At 32.9% G+C, this 12,309-nt stretch overlaps 3 protein-coding genes across 4 annotated transcripts in view; 2 read left to right on the forward strand and 1 right to left on the reverse strand.

Moving 5' to 3' along the window:
* Positions 1–1,663, forward strand: part of LOC100184232 (xaa-Pro aminopeptidase 1) — a gene marked incomplete in the record, with an annotated part of 5,122 nt that extends 3,459 nt beyond the window's left edge. Inside the window, 4 exon segments of the mRNA XM_009864066.2 lie at positions 192–281; positions 343–419; positions 556–654; positions 1,254–1,663. Coding sequence (XP_009862368.1) covers positions 192–281; positions 343–419; positions 556–654; positions 1,254–1,370 — 383 coding nt within the window.
* An 845-nt stretch (positions 1,664–2,508) lies between these two features.
* Positions 2,509–4,864, forward strand: LOC100176396 (D-beta-hydroxybutyrate dehydrogenase, mitochondrial-like). Of its 2 annotated transcripts, XM_002128196.5 has the most exons (8): positions 2,510–2,735; positions 3,079–3,258; positions 3,445–3,600; positions 3,788–3,932; positions 4,046–4,187; positions 4,252–4,395; positions 4,449–4,624; positions 4,687–4,864. In XM_002128196.5, exons 1-8 carry the CDS (start codon positions 2,540–2,542, stop codon positions 4,715–4,717), a joined length of 1,170 nt encoding a protein of 389 aa, XP_002128232.2. In that variant the 5' UTR covers positions 2,510–2,539; the 3' UTR covers positions 4,718–4,864. The 2 variants fall into 2 exon arrangements, with proteins under 2 accessions (XP_018669492.1, XP_002128232.2); XM_018813947.2 differs by lacking the exon at positions 4,687–4,864 and having other exon boundaries at positions 2,509–2,735; positions 4,252–4,379; positions 4,449–4,541.
* A 59-nt stretch (positions 4,865–4,923) lies between these two features.
* Positions 4,924–12,067, reverse strand: kif3b (kinesin family member 3B). Its single transcript, NM_001007566.1, has 16 exons — positions 11,770–12,067; positions 10,989–11,165; positions 10,420–10,614; positions 10,103–10,220; positions 9,659–9,779; positions 9,357–9,426; positions 9,174–9,283; positions 8,790–8,941; positions 8,475–8,602; positions 8,018–8,190; positions 7,511–7,735; positions 7,285–7,380; positions 6,689–6,828; positions 6,054–6,240; positions 5,817–5,908; positions 4,924–5,421 (listed from the first exon to the last, which is right to left on the reverse strand). Exons 1-16 carry the CDS (start codon positions 11,909–11,911, stop codon positions 5,313–5,315), a joined length of 2,235 nt encoding a protein of 744 aa, NP_001007567.1. The 5' UTR covers positions 11,912–12,067; the 3' UTR covers positions 4,924–5,312.
* Positions 12,068–12,309: the final 242 nt, after the last annotated feature.

Genomic DNA, 12,309 nt, shown 5'->3' on the forward strand with positions numbered 1-12,309 from the left:
GTTAGATTTCAATATATTTTATATTTGTGCAATAGAATTTTTTTTAGGTAACTTTAATGAACAAAACAAAGTTTTAATAAATGTTCTGGACAAATGGCAGATGTTGTAGTTTTCTGACAATTAACCCAAAGAGTTTTATGTTTGGTGGCACTATCATCATTATCTTTATTTAACTACTTTATATTAAACAGGTCCAGTTGGTATGTACATTGGAAATAGTGAGAGAGTTGTTTCTGTTGCTGCTGATGTTGAATTGAAAGCTGGTCTTGTTATTACAGATGGTGGGTTATGCTCAATGTTGTATTGTATTTAGTTTATGTAAAAATAATGTTTTGTTTTTAGAACCTGGATATTATGAAGATGGAAAGTTTGGAATTCGTATAGAGAATGCTCTTCTTTGTAAAAGTGCAGAAACACCGGTATTTATTTTAATATCAGATTATTTTTAAGAAGCAATCTAATTTATAGATATATTAACAAACTGCTAGATTGATTTATGTATATATAATACTAAAATCATCAATTTTATGTTGACTTATTGTGAAATTGTTTCAGTATCGGTTTGATGGTAAGCAGTTCTTTAAATTTGAATCGCTTGCTTTGGTTCCAATACAAGCAAAGATGATTGAGCTATCACTTCTTACTGCAGAAGAGGTAAAGTGTTGCTTACATGAACAGAATTTACATGAACGTTTTTATTTTAGTTTTTTTAGTTATACCAACTCGTGGTGTATTTTTTTATTGGGTAAGATGAAGGTTGGGTAAGATGAGACATGTTTCATTTCCCCTTTCTTGTCCCATTTTCCCTTTCTTGTCCCAAGTCATCAAAAAATATGAACATATAACCAAAGCCCGAAGACTGTAAAACAGCGCTGTCAGGTGTTGAAAACACAATCAGGAAAAATATAGAAATATGGTGCTAACAGTATCCCAGTTTACTCTGTAAAAAATATGTGTTTTAAAGCAGTGCAAAGGTCTATTTTTTTATTTCTTGCCTTATAGTATGTCGCATTTAGCTTGCATTGTTGCATATATTACATTTTTACCCCAAAAAATAACCTGATTTTTGGAAACATTAAATTTTAAAGTTTGTTTTGTGAAACTGATCGTGGCGAGCTTGTTTTGATATAACCGAAGTCAAAGTTATTTAATTATTAAACTATATAGGTTTACTCATGTTATGTACAGGTGCCTAAAGAAAATGAAACAATTGTGAGAAACATAAGTAAACATTTAAATTTTTTTTCTCACAGCTTGCATGGTTGAATAATTACCATAAGAAATGCCGTGATGTGATTGGTTCTCAGCTGCAGAAATCTGGTCACAACGATGTATATGATTGGTTGATAGAACAAACCAAACCTATGTAATTTCTATTGTGTTTCATAGTGGTTAAGGCTATGTTTAATTGAATTTGATATATTTCATTCAAATATTACATTCCAATGTTTTTCCTCGGCATGCATTTTCATTTTGATTCTAAAAACTCTTACAATTAACGTATTCTGATGTAGTTTTTTTCCAGTATGTGAGTTTTAAAACCAATATTACAAATCCATACTATGCTGACTACGATTTCAAAAGTTCGACTATTATGTGTTTTTAATTTTGTTATTGAGCTGTGATAAAAGTATTGCAATACAGAAATATAGGAATAATCATATTTATGTGGTAAATTTGTTACAAACTACGACATTTTTTTAGGTTCAGGTAATACCTATGTGGTGGGGTGGGGGTAAACGGGACACTTTCAGAGCATAATATCCAATTATCCTGATCGTGTTTTAAACAATTACCAACGGTCTATGGGAGTCGTAAGAATACGGTTTAAGAATTCTTTGAATGTTCTTTGTTAACTACCAAGTTGGTAAAGGAAAATTGAATGAAAAAGTGTCCCATCTTCCCTCACCGTAGCTATATGTTATTCTGATCAATATGTTTATTGACGTGAATGGATGATTTTCCCTAAACGTTAGACAATTAACGATGCAGTGGTTAAATGGTTTTATATAACTTTACTTGCCGCTGAAGAGGTGGTAAAACGAGCGCAATGATTAGCTGTTAGGTTCAATGGTTTAAGTACACACGTCTGTAAATAGATGATGAAGCAAAGCCTTCTAGTCAAGGTCACGTCCTTGGCAAAAATTGACAGTCACGGTCACGCACAGATAAACGTATTGCGCAGTTTCTGTCTTTTGCAAATACAAGCACAAGCGAAAAGTGTGCACAAAAAGTCCGAGCGCGATTGGTCCTGTGTTATGATGACCCCCGTGGACGTATAATAATGCATAGGCTACGCTACAACATTAGAACAAGCTGCCCAATATCACGTTTACAACAAATTTGTGTGACGCCGCTGAAATGCGGTGGATCAGCTGCTACCGGTGGTCCATGACTTCGATCGAGAGTGTGCAAACAACAAGTTTGACCCAAAGAGAGAAAGTAGAGTCATCGCCGTGCAATGCTCGCCACTTCACCAGCAATTTGCGCAAGTAACCACCTGTCGGTAGTCTCACGGTAAACGAGACAGAGGAAGTGAATGGTATACGTGGTGCATTTAACTGATGAAGTAACAAAATCGTTTTTATCGCAGAAAAGGGCAACATATAGAAACATGTTTACCGGCGAACTCGGAAGAAGTGTCTTCGGAGCCACCGTTTTCACTTTTGTATTCGCGCTGGGAGTTCCGTGGATTGGATCAACAATATTTTACATTCTTGGCTTAAACTATGGTTGTAAGTAATTTTTCCGATATTTATGTGTTTAAACAGTTGCAGTTTTGTGTCGTTTTTAAAGCTTAATATTCCCTTTTTAAAGTGTGACAAACGTTTTTCACATTCATTTTTATTGTCTTATATAACACTTGTATGGGACGTTGGGACCCTACTATTTTTCTATCTCCTAAAATAGGCAACAGCATTAAGCTGTTTAAATAGACTAAGAATCCTTATTAAGGTACCCTAATTTCAGAAAAAAATAAACTATATGTGCAGCAGTCGTAGGATAGCTCCATCATACTGGGTAAAATGAGTTGATTGCTATAATCACCAAATACATTCTGATGTCCTTGTGTTTCAGGCTGCACATCAACCATTGCATTTTTTGCAACATGTTTTCTTGCATTGTTAATATTCGCTGTATTCCCTCGAGGAAGGTTAAATCCAAAAGACAAAGCGGTTTTGATAACAGGTTGTGACTCGGGATTTGGTCCCTTATTGGCAAAGCAACTACATGCCCTTGGAATGCATGTGTTCGCAGGTATTCTTTAAAAAACAGACTAGTTTATGTATGTGACAACACCAATTAATACTGTGGACCCATAGGCTACGCAATGCAAACTACAAAGAAGGTTACAAAATTAAACAATAAGTTAAAATTGAATTATTAGCAATTGCAAAAAATTACTTTTCATACTGCACTAATACAAAAAAAAACATTATACAGGTTGTTTGTTGAAAGACAAAGGTGGTGAAGGTGCGAAGCATTTAATGAAAATCCAGTCTTCTCGATTTCATGTCCTGCAACTTGATGTTACTAATGACAGTGAAATCAAAATGGCCGTGCAGTATATTGGAATGCATATTCCACCTAATCAAGATGGTAACAGATTTTTACACATGTTGCTGCCTTTATAATTATTACATTTGGTATTATTGTGAAACTATACACTAATGTGTGTAATTATTGTGAAGGTGTGCTATACAAAGTGTGGGTAATGAGAAACTGTACTTTATGCTACAATTTTAAAATAAAGAGGTGTTTTTATTGAACATATATTTGTACACAGGCTTATGGGGAATTGTGAACAATGCTGGAGCATCAGCGTTTGGAGAGATTGAGTGGTCATCTATAGACTTGTACAAGAAGGTGGCTGAGGTCAACTTATGGGGAGTAATTAGATGCACACAAGCATGTTTACCACTGATTAGAAGGTATGATGTCGCATTTTATGTGTGGTGCATATCTAGTTAATACGAAACCAAAATGTATATGTACTAATGTTTTCGACTATACCATATATGTTTAAAATATTGTTGGAGTACAGAGCGAAGGGTAGAGTGGTGAACATGGCAAGTGGTTTTGGCCGAATGATCGCAGGATCTCGCTCTGTTTATGGAATCACCAAGTGGGCTGTAGAAGGTTTCTCTGATTGCTTGCGTTATGAAATGAGGAGATGGGGTGTGAAGGTATCAAGAACGATAACATTTTAAATATTTATGGTGTTACTGACCAGCTTAAACCCATCTTAAGGTATCTATTATTGAACCTGGCAACTATATAGCTGGAACCAGCATCTTTACTGAAGATGGAGTGAAAAAGTTGGGAGATTCAATGTGGGAGAAGATGCCTGACAATGTGAAAGAGGATTATGGGAAAAAGTTGTTTGATTTGCGGGTTTTATTTTAGCAACTTCAAACAGTAACGCAATACTTACATATTATTAACAGGTAGCAGAAATGCAGACTTATTGCAGTAAAGGAATGGATGATCTCAGGCCAGTGTTAAATGCATATGAAGATGCTTTACTTTCTCGTATTCCATTGATAAGATATCAACCAATGGAAGCTTATTGGACAATTCGTTCCTTTGTGTTTACCCACTTTCCTTCTTTCATCGCTGACTAGTAAATTATTAATACTTTATTATATTTGGTTTAAAACAACTTTTGACCTTCCTGCTTTACAGCTTGTACATATATCGGAAAGCAAAGAAGTGATGAGGAATTCAAACCTGTTGGTGTTCAATGAAAATAATTGCTGCTAATGATGGAATATAATCGCTTCTACTAATTTATTATAACTGTTATTTGTTAAAAAATGTCCACAGCCAGCTTTTAATACATAACGGGCTTCTATATTAGAAACATTGTGCTTTACCAAAATGTTGAATGTTTTACATTTCATAACTTCCCTTCACGCAAAACGTTTATTGGATATTTGCAAGCAACGTTGAGCACCGCATTGAAACCTATATAAAAATTTTCACACAAAATTCACTAAAATAGGAAGAAAATACTTTTAAAGGTCTCACAACATGTAACAGTGATAAAAGCGCGTGCAAATAGACATTACGACAACAGTTTGCACAACAGAAAATATATGAATTCAAAACAGGGAACTGATCACATTTGGAATATCAAGTGAGAAATACTTCAGTAAAATGCAGCTTTTTTCACAGTAGCACTTTACTTTATGATCTAAACAAAGCTTTCACACAATAAAGCTTAACCCTATATATTAATATGTATTTTTTAGTTTAATTGGCCTTCTTTATAGAAATTGTATGATTGGATTAAAATCAAACTGTGAAATTTATTTTGGAACTAAACCCCGAGATGTTGGATACAACGATGGTTTGTCCGTCCCGTTTGATATTCCATTCTTCTTTGCTGTACGGGGACGAGATTTTGCCGACTTTAGTCTACAAAAATAATATAAAAAAACATATTTAGTTGATTTTAATGCGGAAGTAGAAAGGCAAACTGATTTGATGTTCAAGTTGTTTTCTAAGTTACCAGTTAAATGCGAGTTTGGAAACCTTAGCTGTATTATACAAGTTTTGTTTTAGGGAATATCAAGCAAATTTTACTCAAATTGTTACAAAATGTAATAGCCTCATCAAAAAATAGCAATTTTCCTAAAGAACAAAATTATAATTAATTGTTTTCCACCAATACAAGCACCTATGTTGCTAGAGGGTAATATGTCACAATCGGCCAAAAATTAATCTCATCCCGAAAGGAATAAAAGTTATTTCAGCGGACAATGCCAAGATTGCCAACTTTAAATATTTAAAATAAAAAATCTCATAATCACCTTGGTTTAGTTTTCTTTACAAACTTCTCATCACTCGCATCAAGTTGTAAATCACCTTCCTCCTGCAAAGCTGCATCTAATGCTGCTTGAACCTATGTAATGGTATATAAAGTTTTCATTATTATTACCAATCCTATATAAAAAAAAGTTTAAATTTTTTTAAATTAAATAGTTTTTTGGATTGGTAAACCAAAATTTCACTTTGATAGGTTGATATATTGTCTTAATACCCTTTACCTTTGGTGCAATGGTAGGCCCTTCATAATCTTGTGTTGTTCGAGTGGGCATGTCCAACTCCACCAGTAATACGTTGTCACCTTTGTATCGAGGATTGAAACCAACTGCAGCAGCCATCTTTGCATACTGAGAAGTAGGTCGACTGCTGCCACTGTGGGCACTTTTCGGACGTTGCATCATTGTATTACTGAGTATCAAAAATTTGTTGCCCAAAACATACGTTTTCAACACAGAGAAAGTAGAATAGTAACTTATTAGGTCCAGAATTTAAGTTACTGCTATGCTTCCTTTACATACAGCAGCAGTGGCAGAAATATGCCTATTTTCCAGAAAAGATAGAACATGATTTACAAGTTTTTAATTTCACGTGTGAGTTATGACCAAGACTGCAACAGAGATCGTTAGCTTGTATGCAAAAAGTTGTTGGTGGGAGCAACAGAAGAAACTTTGTTTAAAATAAAATTATGTGTTGAAAGCAGCACTTGAATGCAGGGCTGGTTATATGGGCAATATTTGGCGCAAAACACTTCGATTTATGAAACTCTTGAAAAAAAATTAAAAGCGAATCGGCCAGAATTTTTTTATACATGCCTGTTGTATAACACTACCTTCATATAAACACATAACAAACTTACTGAGCTGTGTTTGTTACAGATTTCAGCTCCCATTGATCATTTTCTTCATTATAAATAATTCTCTCCTCCAAGCGAGCTCTCTCATCACTTGGAATAAAGTTTTCAATGATCAACAACTTCTGCTTTAACTCTCTGTTCATCTGAAATGTTTATTAAATATACTTTGTAAGAAACAATACAGACAAAAATATTAAAAATTAAAACACATAAAAATATAACAGTACAATTTCTAACAGCGGGGAACTTTTAGCCTTTGGTGAAAACACATTTGTTTACGTTTCAAATTAAGGATAAAATGATCTTCATATAATCCATGAGAGTACTTCTTTGTCTGTGTTAATGATAATAATGCGCAATAATTTTGTTAATTTTAATATCGTTTACGATAAAAAATTGTCTTGTGTGTGTATTTATAGTGGAATAACAACACAATTTTTTTATGGATAAAGATGCTCAAATGTGATAAAGGTACCACTGAAGTGTCACATTTAAGTATCCCTACCTACATACAAGTTTGTTTTGTGGTTTTAATATATATCATATCATTAACAAAACAAACATATGTTTCAGTAACATGCGGTGGTAATAATTAAAACCTTCATTTGAGAAATCTCCAGGTCTTCTCGTTCCCGACAATTTATTTCTTGCAGGTCACTTATTTCAGCTTTAAGTTGCTGAAGTCTGGTGTACATCTGGAAATTAGTGTACAAGTTAAAATCATTTCCAGTTATACTAAAATAATTAGTTATACATATTTTGTGTATAAAAGTAAAATTAACCTGTATAAAATTAAATAAACTATCAATATATCAATCGTTCAACCTTTTTCAGTCGTTTGGTTTTTTCATCAACTTCCTGTCTCAACGAACTGTAGCTCTCTTGCGCCTCGAGTGCTGACTCCTCCCTTGCCTCAAGTTGTTGTTTCATCGATCGTTCTTTCCTTCTCTGCTCAGCTAGAAGCAACCTCCGCTCCTCCAGCTCTCGCTCTTGCTCATTCGTATGATCCACGATGGTTCTTCCACCAACGAGGAGTTTGCTTTGCATCGCCTGAAAATAAACTTCAATGAATCTTTAAATTCTAATTTACATGAACTGATGTTCAATACATAGTTATTGTTAAGCGCAAATAAAGTATTGAAGTGCTTGTTCAACAGTAACAGTAAGGCAACTCTTTAAACATTGTATTACACTAATAGTACTATAGTAGTATATGGTAATATACGGAATTGCTATATACTTGATAGTGAAGCCATATTTAATATTTCTACAAAAAAAAAAACTTTTCATGAGAAATTTAGAATTTACAACTTAAGAGCAAGCTTAACTAACTTTTATCTTTGCAGTCAGTTCATCTTTAGCTTCCTGTTGCCTCTTCAGCTCTTCTAGTTTTGCTTGTTGTTCCTTTAACAACCTTTCTCTTTCCTCCTCAGCCATGCTCTTATCTTGCAAGATTCGGTTCTTCTCCTTCTCCAACTTGGCTTGTTGCTCCTCTGATAAACTACCTGTGCAAATCATAAATATTTTATTTAATGATATTAAACGATGGGAAAGTTTGTTTAGTAAATACAATTTTCGTGAGACATTTGGTATGAGAAAAAAGAAAATTATTTTAACTGATTCAAAAGTTAGTGTGGTCAAGAGTCAAGTAAAATAAAGAAGATAGCTGAATACAATCATTGATGTAAAGTGTCAAATATGAATCTCTAAACCAAATATTACTATTGTTAAGTATTGTTATATACAAATCTTCTTAATAAGATCAAGCATCAGTAGTTGTATATCTTACTATCATCATCATCATCCTCATCATCATCACTCCCGGACTCTTCCACCATCTCTCCGTCTGCATTTCTTCTTCTTCTCGTTTTCTTTTTTCTTCCACCTTTTGAACGACTTTCAAGATTTGCTTTTAATCTGCACAGATAAAATGGTTACTGAGCTGTGTAAAACCATTAATAAAAATATAACATAATCAATACCCACATTTTAATTGTATATATCTTGTTCTTTTTGAACAAATTACTTTGAAACCATTAGATTTCAAGCAGAAAACATATATATATAATTATTTTTTATTTTTTTTGATAAAAAAACATCCTACTTTGCTATTTCCTCCTGGAACTCCCTCAGTAAGGCATCTTTAGGATCTTCATTAATCTTTGGTTTATTTTGAATATTTTTAGCTCTGTTGGCGTATCTTAATGTGGTTAAAGTTTCATCCGAGTTATAACTTGCTGGTCCAATGTTGGCAACCTGAAAAAATACAAATAAAGAACTTGTTATCATAAAAATAAATAACTAAACTCTATCTTTGACCCAGGCCTCAAATTTATCTTCGAAGCTTATATAATGCCTAGTTAAAAAATAAGAATAGAACTTAATAAAAAGAAGAAATTCCATGTTTTGACCTCTACACACAATACATACTATATTGCCATCAATCCTGATATGCATTAATTCATTTATATTACTTCCCAATACACACCATCACAGTTTTAGCATTTCCACCAAGTGAGTCTTGCAATAACCTTGTAAGTTTGGAATCTCGATACGGAATATGCCCCTTACCATCCACCAGTGATGAAATAACGTTCCCTGCATCAACATACAGTTAATATTTGCAAGCTGTAACAATATTTTAGAAACTAGAATTTCTTGAGCTTCTTACCAAGAGCAGAAAGAGATAAATTAATTTTTGTTGCTTCTTTCAATCTTTCTCCTGTCGCACCAGATTTTGCCTAATAAAAGTAAATTTTTCGTAGACAGATTTAATACAGAAAAAGTAGTAACTTTTTTTAAAATAAATAAAATAATAGAGCTATAATATTAAGAATTAAAAAAAGACTTAAGATTATTGAAAAAAAACAGTAATAGATAACAAATTAAATTTAGTCTATGAATCGAAGTATTAAAATAGAATGTTTATTATTATTAGAGTAAACCATCTATAAACAACTTCCTGTCACTTACTTGTCTTTCACTTCCAGCAAGATCAACCAAGTTTAATTTCCCAACTCGAATGTGATTCTTTCCATCCAGACCATCCTCACTACATTCAATGGTGATCACAAATATTGCGTGGGATCGTGAGCTGTTGGAAAGTTATGAAGTGATTAGTAAATGACAAGTGAACATAACAAACAATGCTATGCAATTTAAAAACGTGAAAATGATCAATATAAAATTTATAAATATTTAAAGGACATTGTAAAGTGTCACAGTTTTGAGTTTGCATATGTAAACAAACTGATATTTTTTAGACTGCTGTACATGAAAAATAAACCAATAGAATAGACCTGATCTAAAAACAGAAAAATAAAATCAGTTGGCAGAGGCTATAAGCATTTAAGGTACAGCATAGAAAAACTAAATAGGGAAACTAAAGATGGATTACTGACAACATACGACTCTCACCTATGTTCATTCATGTTGGTTGCACCAACACTGCGGTTTTGGTTTCCAACATTCATAACATGTTCAATTTCTTTCACAGATTTTGTTACAAAAGACAAAAGATCTTTAACATATACACCTTCGACAAAAGTGCAATTTTAAATAACGTTCACATGCTTTCCTTTTGTGAAAAATCAATACAGAGGAGACTATTTACATTTGATAAAAAACAATAACAGATAACAAATTAATAGTCTATAGATTAAAATATGAAAACAGACTATTTATTATTATTAGACTATTATAGTAAACCAAATGTTAATTATTTTGTGCCTTACCTGTATCTGGTCTTTCTTTAAGTTCTAATCTTTTGCTTTGATCTTTTGACAATAAATCTCTGATATCTTCTTGGTAAATTTCTAGATAAGAAGCGCGCACCAAGTATTGCTGGTCTTTGGTTCGTGCGATATGTTTGTAAATATGTTCAAAAGATCTTGGTATTGCACCACGAAGTTCTGGGTTTGAACGAACACCTAAAATATAGAACAATCTTTACTGTTTGGTACCATGTAACTCATGTTAAAAAAAAAACTTTTGTAACCAAAGATAAATTGTTGTTCAGTGTCAACATATTCGATGCAGCTTGCTTGGTTATGTCAATTAAGCCTATGCACCACTTTAACAATTTACTCTTAAAAAATAGGAGACATTTAGTAAGTGTTTGGGGTTTGTGTGCGCAACAAATAAAATCAACCCACTTAAACGGCACATTTACAAGTAATGTTTAATGCTTTACTATACTCTGATAAGATTTTAACCATTCATTTGAACTAAATATTTTTGTAATATAACTAAACATTTGTTAAAATTGTTGTACATGCAGATGACTGTTGCCATACTGGCTAACCTTCCATGGTAAACGTTTTTCCTGTTCCAGTTTGACCGTAAGCAAATATGGTTCCATTAAATCCATTGAGAACAGAATCAAGGAGTGGATGAAATGTTTCTTCAAATATATCGCTTTGCGTGCAGTTCCAATCATAGATAGCATCGAAAGTAAAGGATTTTGGTGGATCATTTGGACCTAGAGTAACTTTATTAGTTGCTGATACAAAGAGTGTAATAAAACAAACTAAATTTTCATTACTAATATAAAATACATGGGACTATACAAAGAAGACGGAATACATTTTTCGCTAGGAGGCGATGACAAATTCGTTTCTCTATTCTATGGGAAGCAGTTAGTTTCATGGTTTATACACATAAGACATAAGCCCCTAACCCCTTATTTTACCCCTAACCCCTAACTCGTGCTAATCAAACAAAAAAAAACTTTAAAAAAAAGTATTTTACTGTGCGGGACTTGAACCCGTTAAAAATGAAACAAAGAGAGTAAATGACCGTGCGCAAACCGTTGCACCACAAACTCATCGATAGTAAATTGAATGAAAGATCGTATAATATAACCGACCTAATATGGGAAAGATGTTCTTACTAGTGTTTTATGTATTTAGAAAGGTATTATTATTATTTAATTAATTTGTTTTACACTTATTAACACTTAGTAGTGTTGTTTTGTGCGTTTTTACGTATTTTTTAATTTAAATAAACCGACACCTAGCGAAAAAAGTGTACCTACTTCTTCGTTTAGTCCCATAAATATAAAATATAAACTTAAAAAACTTTACTTTTGGGGTTTTTAATTTGAACTTGACCAGACTTTACATCCATGGATACGACGCTTTCATGATTCCCTTCTACCTCTTTCTGGTTTAAAGGACGACAACGAACCACAACTTTGACGCATTCAGAACTTTTTGATTTCGACATGCTTTAGGACCTTAGGGCTCTTTCTACTTATTCCAGCATGTGTATATTCGTTCTTTATACCAAAAACGCACAACCTTTAAAAATAACTGTTCTGATGTTCGTATGAGAAATGTGAATTGATCGTTTGGACTTCACTGCACTATGACTACAAATTCCGGGATGTTATCAGAAAAATAGTAAAATTGTGTTCTTTGTAAATCAAGCTGTTGCGAAGCAGTGTTTCCGCCATAAAAGGTATTTTTTATTTATTTTTTGTAATAAATATAGAAGTAATAAATATAGAACTATATTTATTACAAAAAATATATATATAAGCGTTGATAGCACCACAGGTATATCTAGAGCTGTGTATTTCTTTTTCAACGCAAGAAGATTAGAATGAGTTTAATCTTTTTGTT

Source organism: Ciona intestinalis, chromosome 1 (assembly GCF_000224145.3).
Source record: "Ciona intestinalis chromosome 1, KH, whole genome shotgun sequence".
NCBI lineage: Eukaryota > Metazoa > Chordata > Ascidiacea > Phlebobranchia > Cionidae > Ciona > Ciona intestinalis.

Excerpts from the sequence above, each read along its gene's own strand:
- kif3b (NM_001007566.1), bottom strand. The coding sequence starts at position 11,911 with ATGTCGAAATCAAAAAGTTCTGAATGCGTCAAAGTTGTGGTTCGTTGT. Across the intron at positions 11,166-11,769 it reads TCAAATTAAAAACCCCAAAA|GTCCAAATGATCCACCAAAA; the intron begins GTAAAGTTTTTT and ends AAGTTACTCTAG. Across the intron at positions 6,241-6,688 it reads TCTGTAACAAACACAGCTCA|TAATACAATGATGCAACGTC; the intron begins GTAAGTTTGTTA and ends TTTGATACTCAG.
- LOC100176396 (XM_002128196.5), top strand. The coding sequence starts at position 2,540 with ATGGTATACGTGGTGCATTTAACTGATGAAGTAACAAAATCGTTTTTA. Across the intron at positions 3,259-3,444 it reads TGGAATGCATGTGTTCGCAG|GTTGTTTGTTGAAAGACAAA; the intron begins GTATTCTTTAAA and ends AACATTATACAG. Across the intron at positions 3,601-3,787 it reads TATTCCACCTAATCAAGATG|GCTTATGGGGAATTGTGAAC; the intron begins GTAACAGATTTT and ends ATTTGTACACAG.